General features: G+C 45.2%; 1 protein-coding gene across 1 annotated transcript; it reads right to left on the bottom strand.

The window, feature by feature from the left end:
- Positions 1–1,402: 1,402 nt before the first annotated feature.
- On the bottom strand, positions 1,403–13,689 carry phf12b (PHD finger protein 12b). The gene is made up of 15 exons (XM_041241440.1): positions 12,962–13,689; positions 12,200–12,381; positions 9,573–9,645; positions 7,921–8,353; positions 7,355–7,475; positions 5,979–6,111; positions 5,582–5,746; positions 5,240–5,398; positions 4,208–5,000; positions 3,724–3,852; positions 3,415–3,570; positions 3,206–3,304; positions 2,954–3,036; positions 2,350–2,488; positions 1,403–1,938 (listed from the first exon to the last, which is right to left on the bottom strand). The coding sequence occupies exons 1-15, from the start codon at positions 13,025–13,027 to the stop codon at positions 1,562–1,564; spliced, it is 3,108 nt and encodes a 1,035-aa protein (XP_041097374.1). The 5' UTR covers positions 13,028–13,689; the 3' UTR covers positions 1,403–1,561.
- Between the last annotated feature and the right edge of the window lie 3,052 nt (positions 13,690–16,741).

Raw genomic sequence — 16,741 nt, 5'->3', positions numbered from 1 at the left:
CCCTGCGCAGTGCTCTGGGTAAGCCCTGAGCCCTTGCTGGTGCTGCTACACTGTCTCCGATTAACCCTGCGCAGTGCTCTGGGTAAGCCCTGAGCCCTTGCTGGTGCTGCTACACTGTCTCCGATTAACCCTGCGCAGTGCTCTGGGTAAGCCCTGAGCCCTTGCTGGTGCTGCTACACTGTCTCCGATTAACCCTGCGCAGTGCTCTGGGTAAGCCCTGAGCCCTTGCTGGTGCTGCTACACTGTCTCCGATTAACCCTGCGCAGTGCTCTGGGTAAGCCCTGAGCCCTTGCTGGTGCTGCTACACTGTCTCCGATTAACCCTGCGCAGTGCTCTGGGTAAGCCCTGAGCCCTTGCTGGTGCACTGTCTCTGATTAACCCTGCGCAGTGCTCTGGGTAAGCCCTGAGCCCTTGCTGGTGTTCTTTGAGCAAGCTTCTGAGTTGCACATGTTTTCTACGCACACACAAGACAGCGCTGTGCAGAGATGCAGTTCCGTGTTTAGCACGCTGTGGGTTGTTTTTAGCCGTTAAAAAAAAAATAATAAAAAAAGCAGACCTACATTTTTTTTTTTTTTATCTTGTTCTTAAAAAAATCTTTATGTATTTACAATGTTATAACAGACAGGCAGAAAGAAGTCAAAGTTATTTATATATATTTATATTACAAGAAAAGTGTCCAACTGTAAAATCTAAAACAATGCAGTCCATATTTACATGTGAACTACTGTACTGAAAAGAACCAGGGCTCTGAACAGGGTTACAACAAATCAGGGCTTTTTTACACTACAATACAACACAACGGGAGCCCATAGCAAAGCACACGTAGCACTCACTGTACACAGTTAAAAACAACTGAACACAATGCATGCTGCATGTACAGGGAATCCAATGCTAGCTGTCCTTGATGAAAGTGAACAATCACAGAAATCAGATAAAAACTGATTCACATACATTATATATATATATATATATATATATATATATATATATATATATATATATATATATATATATATATATATATATATATATATATGACAATACATGGTAAGCTACCTGTAGTGCAAAAGTAGCAAAAAAAAACCCAAACACATCCCGGTCTGGCTAGTATCCCTGTGTATCCATTAAATAAAAGAATGATCAAGAATAGATACATATTTCTGCGTGTGAAAAAACAAAACAAAAAACCTTGAGCATGTTCATATAAAAAATGATCCTTACTGGCACAAAATAGAACACGTCTTCTGTTAACTTTACACGTACATGGAACCTGTCGTCTTTATGTTTCTCAACTTCAGCTCATTGGTTCTTGGTTTAAATTTTTTTTATTATTATTATTTTTTTTTTTACGCAAATCTGTAACACAGTTAACATTTGTATTTAAAAAGAAAAAAAAAATCTTAAAAAAGTATTTTTGTATAAATTCTATATGTGCAACTTGCTCATAAAATAATAATAAAAGAAGAATTTGGATGTACTTCACTTCCATGCAAACGTTTAAAAAACTGGTCTTGTGTAGTCCTTTTCCTCTCCAATTTGGATCAGATGGTTTTTCTCTTAGTTAAGGAACAGAGTTGGACCTCAGCACTGGCGCTTGATGTAGTTTTAGCGAATGCTTCTCGTCCCAGTCTGCTGCTGCTGCTGCCTCCTCCTGCACCGGCTGCTTGCCAGCAAACTCTGTGATGCTGAAGATGAACTGCAGGCAGCCCAGTTTGATGTAGCTGCCGTGGTGCAGCAGCGCTGTCCCCTCCCAGCCGGCTCCACTGCCCCCGATCAGGCTGGAGCTGCTGGCTTTGCAGTTACAGGGAGTCCTGTGAGGGCCCTGGGCCTGGCAGCTCATCACGCCCTCGCCCTCGTCATCTCCCGCCCCCAGCCCCGCTCCTGCCGCCTCCCTCTGCTGCTGCAATTCCTCCTCCTGTTTCCTCTTCCTGCACCGCCCTGTGGGGAACAAACCAGGGGTTAAACACAGAAAATACGAAGCATGAGCCCTCCGTTACCCCTGGAACGGGCAGCGTTGACACCGTTACGCACTCTGTCCTGTCGGTTGGACTGGATTAAAAGCTCTTCTGCACTGTGGGTAAGGCACTCGCTTGCGCTGCGCGGGGGGCGTCTGTTCACGCCCAGCCTCCGCCCTGTTTCGTGTGACTACCAAAAGGGATGGAGTAAAAAGCTACAGCTAGTCACAAGATCTTCAAAAAAAAAAAAAAAAAAAAAAAAAAAAATCTCCAAACTACTTGTAAAACCGTATTTCAGACAAGCACGTCTGCCCTGCATTTAGTCTCAACTCAAGACGGTTGATCACTGAAGAAGAGGTCATGTTAAAGGCAGGTGGCACCACGCCGTACTTACGTATGACATTCTGCACTTTGAAAACAATGCTACTGGAAGGGGCGGGCGAGCTCTTCTCTGAGAAGTCACAGGAGTACAAGACATTGTCCACCGTTGTTCCGTGCTCACTGTAGTTGAGAAGCTCGTAATGCTTTGTGTTCTTAAAGAAAGAAAGAAATGAAGGAGCATCATTATTTAAGTGTTATTTTTAAGAGAAAGGAAAGCCTAACACCTGTCTGTAGACTGGTCCTATTTTCTCAATAACTGATATGCATTTCTTTTTAAAATGAATAAAGAAATAATCCATTGACCGAGTCACCCTTTTATATTAGGAGACCCTCTCCTGATACTGAAATACATTTCACAATTATTCAATCCTAAATGTGCCTGTATTTTATCAAATAAATATGTTCATCTGCCCCCCACCCCCCTACCCCCAAAGTGGTTTGAGAAGAGGAGTTGGGCGAATGCCTCTAATTTCATTACAGATATTTCTCGAGCACATGCTGTTTCCATTACTTGCGGCTGCCTTGGCAAGTTATTCACAGTTAATTAATAAGTGGGTGTGCACAGCACATGAGCTGTGTTCAAGGTCCAGACAGCCTGGGAGGTTAAGATAACCTACCTCATCATAAAATATACAGGCGTGTTTGCCCGACACGTAGTTACAGTGACCATAATCTGCAAGGCATACGTCCATGTCAGCACCTGCAAAGTGAATGCAAAGATGGAACAACGCTGTTAAAAGCAGAGGAAAGAAATGCTTTGTTTTATACCAGGTCTCTGGAGGTTTGCAGCTCGCTCCTCCACAGTCTGTACTGCCAGATGAACTTCAAAACATAAAAAATCCATACAGTATCATATAATAGATGCTTACCGGTTCCTATGTACAGCGTCCTATAGCACATATTTACTGCTCCTCCTTTGCCCATGAGTGGATAAAATACTGCCCGAGCTTGCACCTCCTTTCTTTGTGCTAAAAAAACAAAAATTATGTTTATTATCAGTGTTTAAATGAAGGAGTTGCCAATACAAGTCTACTTGACTTGCTCCAGAGAGAGAGAGCAGTGTGCAGGGTACCCCTACCTTCAGTGTGCGGTGCTGGGGTGGGAGAGGGAGCCCTGTGAGGGGGGCTGACACAGCTCTGCTGCTGGGGAAGAGCTTTGGGAGGAAACAGCTGCTGGATCCGCTGCCAGGCCAGGAGCTTGATAAACTTCTCATCCAGCTTGCTCAACTCAATCTCTGGAACACAACGAGCATTCACTTTAATACAGCAGCCGCGTTCAGCACCATGCGTCATCCAGCTCATCCATCCACTGGCATCACTGCAGTATCCGACTCGCACAGGCTTCTGGAAATCACATCTGATCAAACGTGCAGGCAGGTAAAACTCACCCCCGTTTCCCTCTATCAGAGCTTTCATTGAGCTGGCGAGGTCAGTCATGGCAGAGGAACTGGAGCTGAAAAACGCCGATAACGATGAACTGCTCCCCATCGACAGCGTGCTTGCACTTACTTTACCATCTGGGGGGAAAAAAATAACAAAATGTTACAGAGCCAGCAAAAGGGTTAGCACTGCACCTACCCAGGCCTCTACACAACCCAGTACTACATCATCTAGAAAGACCAGAACCTAGAACTGGACACCAGGACCCAGCAATAAAGGACAGTGACAGAGGGCTTGTATGTACTGGCTACAACAGCCACTACCGTCTTCAACTGTACCTTATATCATAACTGCATGATATAAGCATGATTCTTTAAAACTTCCCTTACAAGCTCTGCTGAACTTCGACACGAAACAAGATACAAACCACCAGGCTTGAATTCACACCCATTTATTTATTTTTTGTCGTTATGGCCTATGCTGGCTGCATACCTGTAGGTGGCGCTGGTGAGCCCAGTCTCTTTGCCAGGGCGCTGTCAGGAGGTGCTGCTGTCACTCTGGGTGGAGTGAGTGCTCTGGTACCTGCCGCAGGTGATGTCATACTCCTGCTCGTTAGTGCTGTAGACTGCCCCCCGGTGGAGAGTGGAGTCACGGACCTCAGTTGCAAACTAACGCCACTGCTAGTGCTGGAGGAGGAGATCGTTTCCATGTTGGCACAGGAGTTGGAAGGAGAGGCAGCCACGCTTACGGCAGCGACGGGTCCCCTCTGTGCACAAGCGCTGGGCCCAGTCGCATTCTCAGTCTTTACAACCGGCCCGGCCACGTGGTTCTGAAGGGAAGGGGGGGTCTGCGGCCTGAGCCACGTGGGGCTGGGCGGGGCCGGGAGTCTCTGATGAGCATCAGTCTGTCTGCAACCCTCCGCCACAGCGCCGCACGAATGAGGCCCGTTCACTTTCGCTTGCGGTTCCAAAGGTCCGTTCGACGTCCCGCAAGCATTGGACCTGCAGGACTTCTCGGGACAGGAGCTGCACCCACGCCCCTCTGCGGAGTCCGAGGAGTTGAGGACCGGCGGCATCCCGGAGGTGCTTATTGGTGTGCTACAAGGCTGCGGGCAGGGAGGGGCTGTCCTGTCAGCTGCATGGAAAGAGCTGCCTGTTGATTTGTCTCCTGAAATGCAAGGCTTAATGTCAGCCTTTTCAGAGTCCCAATACGACGACGACGACATCTGCCTAGCAGATAAATGTCTGAAAATGCTGCATTGAAGTGCAACAACACAACGAAGCCACTGTAAAAAAAAAAAAAAAAAAGGAAAAAAAGGGTTAGTTAGGAACTGCAACTAAACAGCGGGTACAACCTGAACACAAAGCACGAAACAAAACAGACTCAAATTCTGGGTTATGTATAAAAACTTTGTTTTTAATATTGGGTCTGTATTACATTTATTTAATTATAAAAGCCTTCCATATACCTTAGTATTAGTATGGTTGAGTTCTTAGCTTGACCATCATGAATACCCCCCCTTACCTCCTGCTGCTCTGCCTCGCTGGCTAAGTGCTGGGACGTGGGAAGGTGCTTCTGTGGTGGCTCGGGGATCCCATTACAGACCAGCTCTCCATTGCGAATCCCCGCTGGGGCCAGCAGTGGAGGTGGATGCTGGTACTGAGACTTTATTGCATCAGGAACCTGTAGCAAAATAAAGGAGGCTTATTCAACGTACCCGAATCTAAAGAAACCGAGGCTCAGGAGAAGCACAGGACTGTACACAATCAACAACGAGCAGCTTCTCCAATCAACACGTGCAAGCCTTGAAACCAGAGCCCCTCAACACGAGGGTAACTGGCACCAGCAGAGAAACTGCGTCACTACCTTGAGCGTTCTCTTCTTCAGAGGGCGGGTTGTTCTCCGGTTGGGCGGGTGTTTCCTATGAACTTTGTGTAAGAAGTCCACCTTGACAGCGTGCTGAGATATCCGGTCCTGGAACTGGTCAAAGATCTGACACCTCTTACTGAGCGTCATGTTCTTCCGATTGAGCTGAAACGACAGGAAGACAGGAACCGGGTTCAATCAAGAGAAATGAACCGCACTCCACAGAGTTACACCTGCCCTTACGATCTGTCCGTTGCACTGCTTTGAGCAAGTAAGACTTTGAAACAGTTTCAGGTACGTGCGCCTTTGCAACACACAACCAGACTTTTTTCAATCTAGGGGCAGCAGCAGCAGTAGGTACTCGGACGCTGTTCACTGGCTTGCTACAGGAACTCACCACGATGTGCTCAATGTGATTGGGACACATCCACTTGCCCGTTGGCATGGCAGTGAGGGGTGGATCGAGGCAGTCCATGTGGAACAGGAGAGGGCAGTAATCACACTGAATCAGAGGCGCCACCCTGCAGCTCCTGAGAAAGAGGGGGAGGGGGGATTTCAAAGAAAAGAGCACAGTTTAATTACACAGGACAATTCTCTAAAGAGACTGGTTTCATGCTGGACAACCTATGGAGACTGTGCAAGATTAATTTAGGGTCTGTGAAACCAGCCATTAAAGAATATTCTGGGATCTCACCAGGGTGAACTGAACTAAGGGTAATGACACGGCGCTTCCCTTTGGAAAGATAAGCACGGTAATCCGGCAGAGGAATAAAAAGCTACAACAATGCAACACTGGATATTAAATCAACACGTCACCTATAAAAAGGGCCTGTCATTGCTGTCTGACTATGAAGCTTGAAGCTGCCTTTTGACTGACTTCTTTTTTTATTTTTTGTGTTCCTTGCCAGTCCTTAGCCCTGTAATCATGCTGAAATCAAAGACATCAAGCATTCTCTTTCTGCTTTTTTTAATCCAGCCCTTATTTAGTTTGTTGTACTGAACGCATTGAAGACAACCACAAAGAATCCAAGACACGCCCACAGGAACCACAAACCCAGTCATTTCCTCTGGAACAGGACAGTGCCAACAATGTTGCAACTTGTGTCTTTAACTGAATGGGGCATGCAGAGTGTATTCAACACAGTACACAGATAGAGCTGAGTTCTGACTATTCCTGCTAATAACAATAATAATAATAATAGCAGCGTTAAGTTAGTGAAGCAACGTTATAATATCCCTGGTATGCGACTTCTTGTGGTTTAAACTTGACCTTTAGATTTAAAATATTGCAACCTTCAGTAACGTGAAGTGGTTAAAACACAGTCACAGAAAAGCAGCTGAAAAACAGAAAAAACATCTCAGAACTAAAGGCTGGCAGGCAGCTGGTTTTAATGATAAGCAAATTACCAGCAGATAGACCAGTTCATTCTGCTTCGCCAGATGATTTCCTGCAAATGATTTCCAGTCATTTTTCCTTTTAAGGATTTGCCATTTTCACAGTAATGACAGCTCTCTTTTCAAAGAGCCATTCTGCTCCAATCACCGCTTTCCTGATTGCACTTGTAAATGCTTAACTTAACAGGCAGTGAAAACATCATCCTTGGAGCAAAAAAAAAAAATGAAACCCATTGAATGATTTGAAAGCGCTTTTTCTAACAGCTGCAGCAGTTCTGAATTCCATGCTCGAGCGCTGGTCTGGTCTGCCAGATTACTGCACTGTCCTTTCACATGAAATGCTCCACATGTAACAGTGCAATGAAAGCAGACTCCCACCTGTTGCATGTGAAGCACACTTTGACAGGCAGCGGTACGAGGCCGTGGTGGTCAAGCTCATGCTGTGCTTTCTTCACATTCTTCCCCGTCATCTCCTCTTTCCTTCTCCTTTTACTGGTTCCTGAAGAAACAGCATGCAGACAAAACCCAGGTCTTACACAGCAGTAAGTGTACAGTGTAATCCAATTTATTTCATGCTCAACATTCTCAGTCTTTTACAGGGATGGTAATTAGACTCCTATTGCATAGCAGTGTGCCCCGTTCCAGGTTTTACTACGAGCTTGATTAGCCACAGTGTACAGATAACAAGCTCGGGTGTGTTAACTTGTAGTAAAACCAGGAGCTGGTGAGCAATGGCAATTCCCATCCCTGCTTTTTCATACCTGCAATACACTCAGTACACATGCAGTCTTACACACAAAATTCATTTATAAAAAGTGATGTGGAGTTTCTTCTGAGGTTTTTTTTTTTTTGGTTTTCTTTAAACGTTTCCAAATGTCTTTCTGACCCCCCCCTCCCCACCCCACCCAGCCTGAATGCGCCCCTTCCTGCCCGGCCAGTCTCACCTGGAAGTGCTGTGGTGCAGGTGAGGTCGCTGGGTAGCTGGAACTGAGTGGGGTTGCGCTCCAGGGCGGCGGCGATGAGCATCTCGAAGGGGCGCTTGAGGTGCGGGGTGGAGGAGACAGGGGCGGCACAGTCGGGCTCCGAGCCAGGCGCCTCATCCTCCACGTCCAGCAGGTCCTCGTCCTCGTCGTTCTGCTCCGAAGGGGTGGGCGTATCCGTGCTGCTGGTGATGGAAGTGGGCGTGCCGGGGCGGCTGCTGGCCCTGCGCTCAAGGATCTTCACCTGCGTCACCGCTGCCTTGAGCCCCGCGCCTCCCCCGCTGCCATCCAGCCGCAGGCCCCCCAGCTCCAGCTCCGAGGTGGGGGACACCGTGCGCTTCGCCAGCTGCCTGTCCACCAGCCCGTTCACCTGGCCCAGCTTCTTCTGCTCACGCTTCTATTCCAATGGGAATTTGGTCAACAGGTTAGAGGCGTAAACGTACAGACGCGGCCTTTCAAAGCAAGGGCGATGCAGTGTGTCCCGGTTTTATTTGTTTTAAATCGTGGCGGTTATCTGCCACAGTTTACATCAGCTGAATAGACCCCACATTCAGACACACTCAGCACTTAACCAATCTATGCGCACAGGCAAACCTGTTGAACAATGCAGTCCTAAAGCCCTGGCTTTGTTTTGCTTACCATTTTATAAAACAATAAAACACAATAAAAAAAAAAAAGTTATGCATGCGGTTAATAAATTAAATAATTTAAAAAATACAGTTACTTAAGAGCTTGCAGAAATGAAGAGAAGAAATGAACCCTGCCCATGAGTGTGTGTGTGCAACGCATCAACACCACATGCTGGGGGTCTGATCTTTCTGATCAGCAATGAACTCCAGCTATGAGACAGTGTGCTGCTGGTAGAGCCTGCTGTTTTGGGGTGGTCATCAATACTAAATCACTCAGAGACACCCTCAGCAGCGAGGCTGTTATAATAATACTGCTGGAGGCTGAAGCCTTGTAACCTTATCTTCACAAACACTGGTGCACAGAACAAAGGCGTCGAAGAAGCATCTCTGCCCAACACCTTCAACCTTTCTTTCTCAAAATGCAGCTTTTAGAAATAAACAGTTATTAATTGAAAAAAATTAAAGAGTCTGCGATAAGAACCGCCCGTTCCGTTATCTGGATGGAGAAGCCATGCAGGAATGCAGCTTTGCTGTTCAAGCAGGTCCTATCTCAGGATCTCACTGCTTTGTTTACCTACTGTCCCACTATAGAAGGAACTAGTTTTACTGATCCTTCAGCTGTAGGCACTTTTGTGCGTTTTTTAAAAATGACCAAAATGTCCTATTTATTCTTCATCGTTACTTTGTTTTCTAAGTGCTCAACTGAGCTGTAAATCTGTTCTGCCTGCCTGAAATCTCTGAGTAATGTAGCAGCTATTTCGGTTCAGTGCTGTGCCTGTCCAACTAGAAGATGTCAGGCAGACGCAAGCCTCAATATCACCCAACACACATCCTGCCTTCTGAAGTGTCAACAGCAGAAGCAGAGGAAACGCTTGTTTGCAATGCAGCTGCACACAGACCAGTTTTGACCCCATTCACAGTAACAGTCATTTTAAACAAGTCTTAAAACACAGAAAACAAATAACAAAAAAACCCAAACTTCTTCACCTTCCTCCGGACCATGCAGCGATGACACATCCAGTCTCCGGGGGGCAGCATTTCCTCACTCAGGGGAGGGTTACTAGGAGTTCGGGAGAGGAGGAGACAGTCAGGTATTTGACTGAGGCCATTCACATTACAGTACAAAGGACTTCAACACAGATTCAGAGTATTGCACTGTTCAAACTGCAACAGCAAGAGACTAATAGAATTCATTGTCTTGAGATTTCTGAGGAGAAAATATAAAAAAGCATACCGTTCCTAAAGCACTTCATGTATAAAAGCTTTACCACCTTCAACTGTTATAGGAGGTGAGAATTACATTTAAAAAGACAAGAGCAAGTGCCATCCCAAAATGTCACTTATGTGCAATGTGATGAGATTAAATAAGCAGAAATTACCTCGATCAGCCTGAAAAATGAAACCCTATTTTAAACACACACGCACGAACGCACAGGCCCGCTCTGTGTGGAAGGGCTTCATTCCACACTGACGTGCCTCTACAGGACATTCTTGGCTACAGACCTGCTGTGACTCTAGGGACTGGTTTTTCAAACCTTGTAAATCTACAGAACAGCAAATCTGATCTGGATTTTGTAATCCTATATTTTGTAAGCAGATAATGCAACAAACAGCAGCTACAACTAGAACACAGGCACACACACTGGCACTCACGCATGCTGCATGCACACACACATACTGGCACTCGCGCATGCTGCATGCACACACACATACTGGCACTCGCGCATGCTGCACGCACACACACACACTGGCACTCGCGCATGCTGCACGCACACACACACTGGCACTCACGCATGCTGCACGCACACACACTGGCACTCACGCATGCTGCACGCACACACACTGGCACTCACGCATGCACGCACACACTGGCACTCACGCATGCACACACACACTGGCACTCGCGCATGCATGCTGCACGCACACTTGCACTCATGCATGCTGGCACGCACACACACACACTTGCACTCATGCATGCTGGCACGCACACACACACTGGCACTCAGGCATGCTGCAGGCACACACACACACTGGCACTCACCCATGCTGGCACGCACACACACACACACTGGCTCCTTGGTTTAATACTGTACTGAGATTTCTTTACATTAGAAGCTTTTTAAAAACGTGGCACTGTCTGTTCATATGCAGGAACCTGTACCTCCAAAATTTAAACGATTGAGTTTTTCTTAAATACTTTCCTTGAAATTTCCAGCCTAGATCATGTTCCGCCAGTCAGTCTTTTAATTCAATGTTATTTTAGTTTACACGCGGCGGAGGAAAGAGGGAACTACAGCCTGCATCACGTCCTGTTACGTGCCAATAGCAGCGCAACCAAGCAGTGCCCTTAGGTTATTATTCAAAGCAGCATGGCACACACAACTATCGAAATCTTTCAAAGTGATGACTGCCCCGAGTGTAATTAAATGAGTTCCCAGTACTGACAGCCAGCAGGTAGTGGTGCTGGCAAACAAAATATAGTTTAAAAAAAAAAAAACACACACACACAAAAAAAATAGAGAACACTTTTTAAAATCAAGAAAAAACTATTTGGGAAAAAAAAAAAGTTAAAGTCTGCCCCTCTTACTGTGGTTTTGGAAAGCCTGCTGACAAGCAAGCCAGTATTTTAAAACGGGTTCCAAAGTAAACACCTCTCACATTCTCATTAATCTACAAGAAGCCGCACAGACATCTCTGAAGCGACCGCGTTTCAAACGCGGACGAGTGAAGTTATTCGTGGTTGAAAAGCGAGCTCGCTGGTTGCAGTACGCAACAGCAGCTCGGCAGACACACAGACTACCTGTCTGTACTGCAAGCGTGACAACGCCAACAACAATAATACAGTACAGCGGGTCTCGGCGGAAAAATAAATACAAATGCCTATAACCGCGGTGTGCCCCAAGAACCCCATCGTGTGTGCGCTGCGGTGCCCACGACCCTATCAAAATATTCACATGCGTCCCACTGGCATCCACAATGTAAGCAAAATGGCGCCGAGAATAAAAGTATAATTTAAAAGGAAGGTCGCCATATTGTAAACACAGAGGCAAGCGGCACAGCCTCCATTATGTTTCAGTCAGTGGATGGCTGAGGAGAGGGAGGGTCAGCGCAAAGCAAGGGTCCTGTAACGAGGCAAAGCTACAAACTGCACACACAAACACGCGGATTTAATTGTAGAAGATACAGAATTAAGCAGCACTGTTAAGAGGTATTGGTTATTTTAGAATTTTTTTAAAAAAGCACGTAGCTGGGTTGGGGCGCCTAACTAATTGATTACTTATTATTATTCGTTGCGATGACCGATTGCCGTGTGAACCTGGAACACCCGACAATGCAAAAAATATATACATATATATACACACAAGCTTCGTTTCATGACAGTATTCAGCCACCAGCTCCCCAGATGTCAACACAGAAGACATTCCAATAAAAGGAATTGCCGACACGTTTTGCATAATTGCGGCCAATCGTCGATGGGGGCAGAATACCTGTAGCCGCAAGCGCACAGGACGCGTGTAGTGTCCTCACTGCAGGCATGCAAACATGTTCAACTCTCCGGTCCCCTGCTCGGGTATCGCTGGTGGAATATCACCCCGAACCCCCACCATCCTTACCAGCACTGCAAGTGGAAGGCTGCGGGACAATGATCGCAACACAGCAGGTCCCCTCCCTCCTTACAGCTGTCGCAGGTGTCGTGATTGGTCGCCCTGCCGCTTCTCCGAGCCTCTTTATCTTGCCTTCGGGTCTTCTTTTCGGCGTCTTCGGATTTGGGGGGAGCGAGCAGGGCTTGTATTTGCTGAAAATGCCACACACGCGTTACCAGAAAAGGACTAGCGTACATGAATATATGTTGCTTTTATCAGGAGCCATGTATAACGCGGGGCTGAAGCTGGCTTGAATTTCGTGGTGTATGGAGAAGGCATTATCGTTAATTTGTTTATACGGGTACTGTACACACACACACTATAATACTGTCAGTGTGCTGCTATATATTTACATACACAGCTGCTGTCTGGTTAGTTACATTCAAGCACTTTCTATTTCGCGATTGGTCTCCTTCTCTCTGTCTGTCTGAATGGAAAATATTACTTAGTTTCACCCTCCCAGGTTAACAGCAAAATTAAAATAACTAATTTACTACATGGTTATCAAATCGAAATAAAAAGGTGGTATTGACTATACTGCAAGTCTGTGCTTAATGGCGGACTGTTAAATAAAACAGCAAAATAGCGCGTCGGATATGCATGGCTCTCGTAAACTCCGAGGAGTTCTTGGTTTCTAACCCACACAGGGGCATTGTGTATTCCGCAGATGTTTTTGGCACTGCTCTCTCATCTAGAATGGATATCATCGCATACAGGCTTTGTGTTCCTTACCTCCATGAGACCCCCAGAGGTATCCAGATCGTACACTATCGTCTTGGTCTCCATTTTGTCCCACATTCATAAACAAGACGAACCGTTCCTTTTTTCTCCCCAAAATGAAAACACTTTCTCCTACTGCCGTGAATAAAAAAGAAAAAGCAACAATGTAAAAACACGGCGCCAACAATGTCCTGTGAATTACATCCACACGCAACCCAGTGCCAGGTTTGTATTGAACCCGAGTGCGGGGAGGTTGTTTACAAGCGGGCAGCACACCGAGGTACTGCGAGTCCTTCTGGGTTTACAGCACAGCCCCAAGCCCAGAAATGCCGGGACACTGCAGCTCCGTGTTATCCGAGAGATCCGGGTTAAAACGGCCGGGTGTCGTTGTTCAGCTGAACCATAAATCCTTTAGAAAACCGCACAAGAGTAAAGCTCGGCCTTGGCGAGGCCTAGCCTACATGGAGCCCATTTCTCCTCCCGCAACAGTAGCTGCTGGTGGCAAAGATGCTCCGGCGATCAGCAAACACTCCTCCTTCCATAATAAAATAACCGAAACCCTGCAAATGCACGCGTTCAGCCGCCGAGCAGACCGGGTACCGCTGCAAACACGCAATCCTTTACAGGCGGCGTGGCGCAAATCGGAACACCAACTCCTGGGTATTTCGTGTTGTTGTTATTAATGGTTCCTCTGCTTCAGCCTCCGACTCGGCTACATCCTCCACGGAGTTGGCGCAAAGTTGAGCAAAGCGACATCTGCGCATGCGCAGCCGCGCACTAGAGGATGACGCCTACAGACGCCATCTTGGTAGAGGCAAAATAAACAATGCTGGAGGCTTTTTATTAGAATAAAGTAATCAGACCGCTACTTTACATGAGCATTACATAGATAATTAATAATAAGATGTACGCATATAATTGTCGTCAGCTGAAAAAAAAACTAGATGTCAAATGTAGTATATATTTGTACAGGTTATTGCGAGATACGGTAAAAAAAATAAATACAGTTTATTTTAATGTATGATCTTATAACTACCCCCTTTCTGCGCATGCGAGAAGGCGCCATGTTGCTGGAGACACATGCAGATGCATTTTCTGTTTATGTCCTTATGCTGTTTTTGTTTTGTCACAGTATTAATGCAATGTAACAGTTTGCACACGTTGATTTTGGAGGCGTGACGGCTTCTACCAGACCCTGCATAACAAATCCCTTGCTACGCACGACTGGCACTCGCTGTGGTGAGATGCTGCGGTGGCAAGCCAGTCGGGAATGCTCTTTCTCGGGGAATCTGGGAAGGAAACAGATGCTGTGTGTTTGTCGTTGTATTGGTTACACCTGTTGTTATTATTATTATTATTATTATTATTATTATTATTATTATTATTATTTAGTGTATTACTATGGTAATTGCGACCGGGGCAAAGGCTCAAACACTGTAAAATCTTGTCGTATTTATTTGTACGTGTAGCTTTCACAATGCGATTTAAAAAAGTGAGTGACGTAGTTACATTTCAACGAGCGACTAGTGTCAGTCAGAGAGTTATTTCTGTGTTATTATTATTATTGTTATTATTGAAGTGAAGTGCGAATGCGTTGGTATATTTATATATTGGTTAATGCGGGATTTCACAAGTAAAAAAAAAACCCAAATCATAACGAAAGCGAATCTAATTCTCTTTTGATCTGTACAGTAGTATAGTGTGAAACTGAGTGGTCGCCACTGCCCCTTGTAGTTATCAGTGACGCCGTGCCGCACGCATTGCGCTGCTCAAGCGGAGACGCACACACGCTTCCCCAGGCTCCTGTCCTAAAGATTTGTTTCTGTTCAATTATCTTTCACGCCTTTCTGTTTGCATTGGCGATGCAACGACGTGAGACTTCATAAGACTTCTGTATCTGCTGTCATAAGAGTGTGTGTACTCTACCCCTGCATTACACCTCGGCTGAACTGAGATTTGACGCGCTTGGGGTTTGTGTGGAACTCCCCTGTAGTTTCTGCTGAGGGTTTTATCATTTCAAAAAGAAATTCAACAGTCCTTTAAAAAGTTTTTTGAAGAACCAAAGCTTTTTATTATTACATTGTACAATTAATATAAAACCAGAAGACAGAATGATCGCAGCTGCGTGGTTGCCACATACGTTTTGTGTGATTTGGACACACAAAAAAATAACAGTGTAAAGCAGAGTTTCCACATGGTGTCAAATTTTACAGTTTGTATTAAAAGTAACAGCTTTGCCGTATTTAACAAGCAGTGAATCTGAATTTCTGAACGAATATACTTGAATAGAAGTATTTTTGCAGAGCTGAAGAATAAACTCCTTTATTGGGTATACATGAGAACAGGACACAATAATAATAATAATTTTATTTATTTATTTATTTTTACATATATTCCACACGACCTCGACCCGTGAGGTTCCAATGTGATTTCCAACTTCATGAGTTAATATACCCGAACCTTGAGGTCCCGCTAAGACCCCTACGAGGTTTCAAATAAATAGACATATATTCATCTTGTCCAAAAGTACATGTGTTGTCAGAACATTCTTAAAAATATATTTTACAATACCTTTTTGAAAACCCATATTCTGCTGTTAGTTTTGAAGCTACACATAAAGAAACGAATAATTAAAATATACATCACATTTTACAATAGCATTTATTCAGGACAGAGCAACGCTGGCCTTTTACGTGTTCGTGGTATTGTCTACATACAATTTGCCTGTGACTGGACCGATGATAATGGGATATTGTGATCATGCTGCATATACAATAGGGGTGTACATTTTCTACCCCCAACATTTTAAATAAATAAAATAAAAACTCCCAAACCTTTAATCGCGTTCAGAATACCTCACATGCCTGCCAGTTTGTACTGATCTGTTAACCAATGCTTTGCCCCACCTGTCCAGTTTGTTCAAAGTAATCAAGATCAAACCCCGAAAGCTCTGATTCTCCTGTGCTTATTGAAGTGTGAACACAAGCATGATGTGAAGACACAGCACAGACGGAACCGTGCACAGAGAGACTCTAGTGATATGCAATATCGTACATGAAATCTGAAATTACAGAGGCAGGAATATCGGAGGGATCCTCGAAACTCCTTCACGCTTTGTTTGACCATTTACACATAAATTAGCTGTGTGTTACCTGCCCCTTGCGCATGTGCATCTTGCATTACCTGCACTAATAATAATAATAATAATAATTGCACAGACTTAATTGCCTTAAAGGCTGGGTCCTTAATTTGTTGAAAAACATATTTTATATATATATATATATATATATATATATATATATATATATATATATATATATATATGTATGTATGTGTGTGTGTGTGTGTGTGTGTTTCGTAGTGATAATAACTTTTATTGGTTGTAGGATTCCTTTGATTTTAAAAGATTGGCTTGTTAACACTGCCCTTGATTCTGAGTCATCCCAAACCGTCCTCACTACTCTTTAGCCCTCCTCACACTTCCTTTAATGCCTCTAACTGGTCATACTTGCCTGTGCTGAAGCGTTTACCCTAATTTCTTCCTATTCACCCTCTCTCTCTCAGTGTTGCCAGCAGCCCTCTCGCTCTGCACGCTCCCTTTCACTAATCAGCCCCCTCCTTTTTTCAATCTGAACACAGCTCTGTGACGCTGGAGATTCTCTTCATCTCCCTGAGTAGCGCTGCCTCCAAACCCTGCAATTCCTGTTGCATTGTCTGCTGAAGGAGCTCTGCTGAGACTCAATCACACTCACTAGTGGAACTCACTCTGGGCTGTGTCTCAAGCATCATGCC

Source organism: Polyodon spathula, unplaced genomic scaffold (genome assembly GCF_017654505.1).
Source record: "Polyodon spathula isolate WHYD16114869_AA unplaced genomic scaffold, ASM1765450v1 scaffolds_776, whole genome shotgun sequence".
Classification (NCBI taxonomy): Eukaryota; Metazoa; Chordata; class Actinopteri; order Acipenseriformes; family Polyodontidae; genus Polyodon; species Polyodon spathula.
This window is presented reverse-complemented; position numbering and strand designations above follow the sequence as displayed.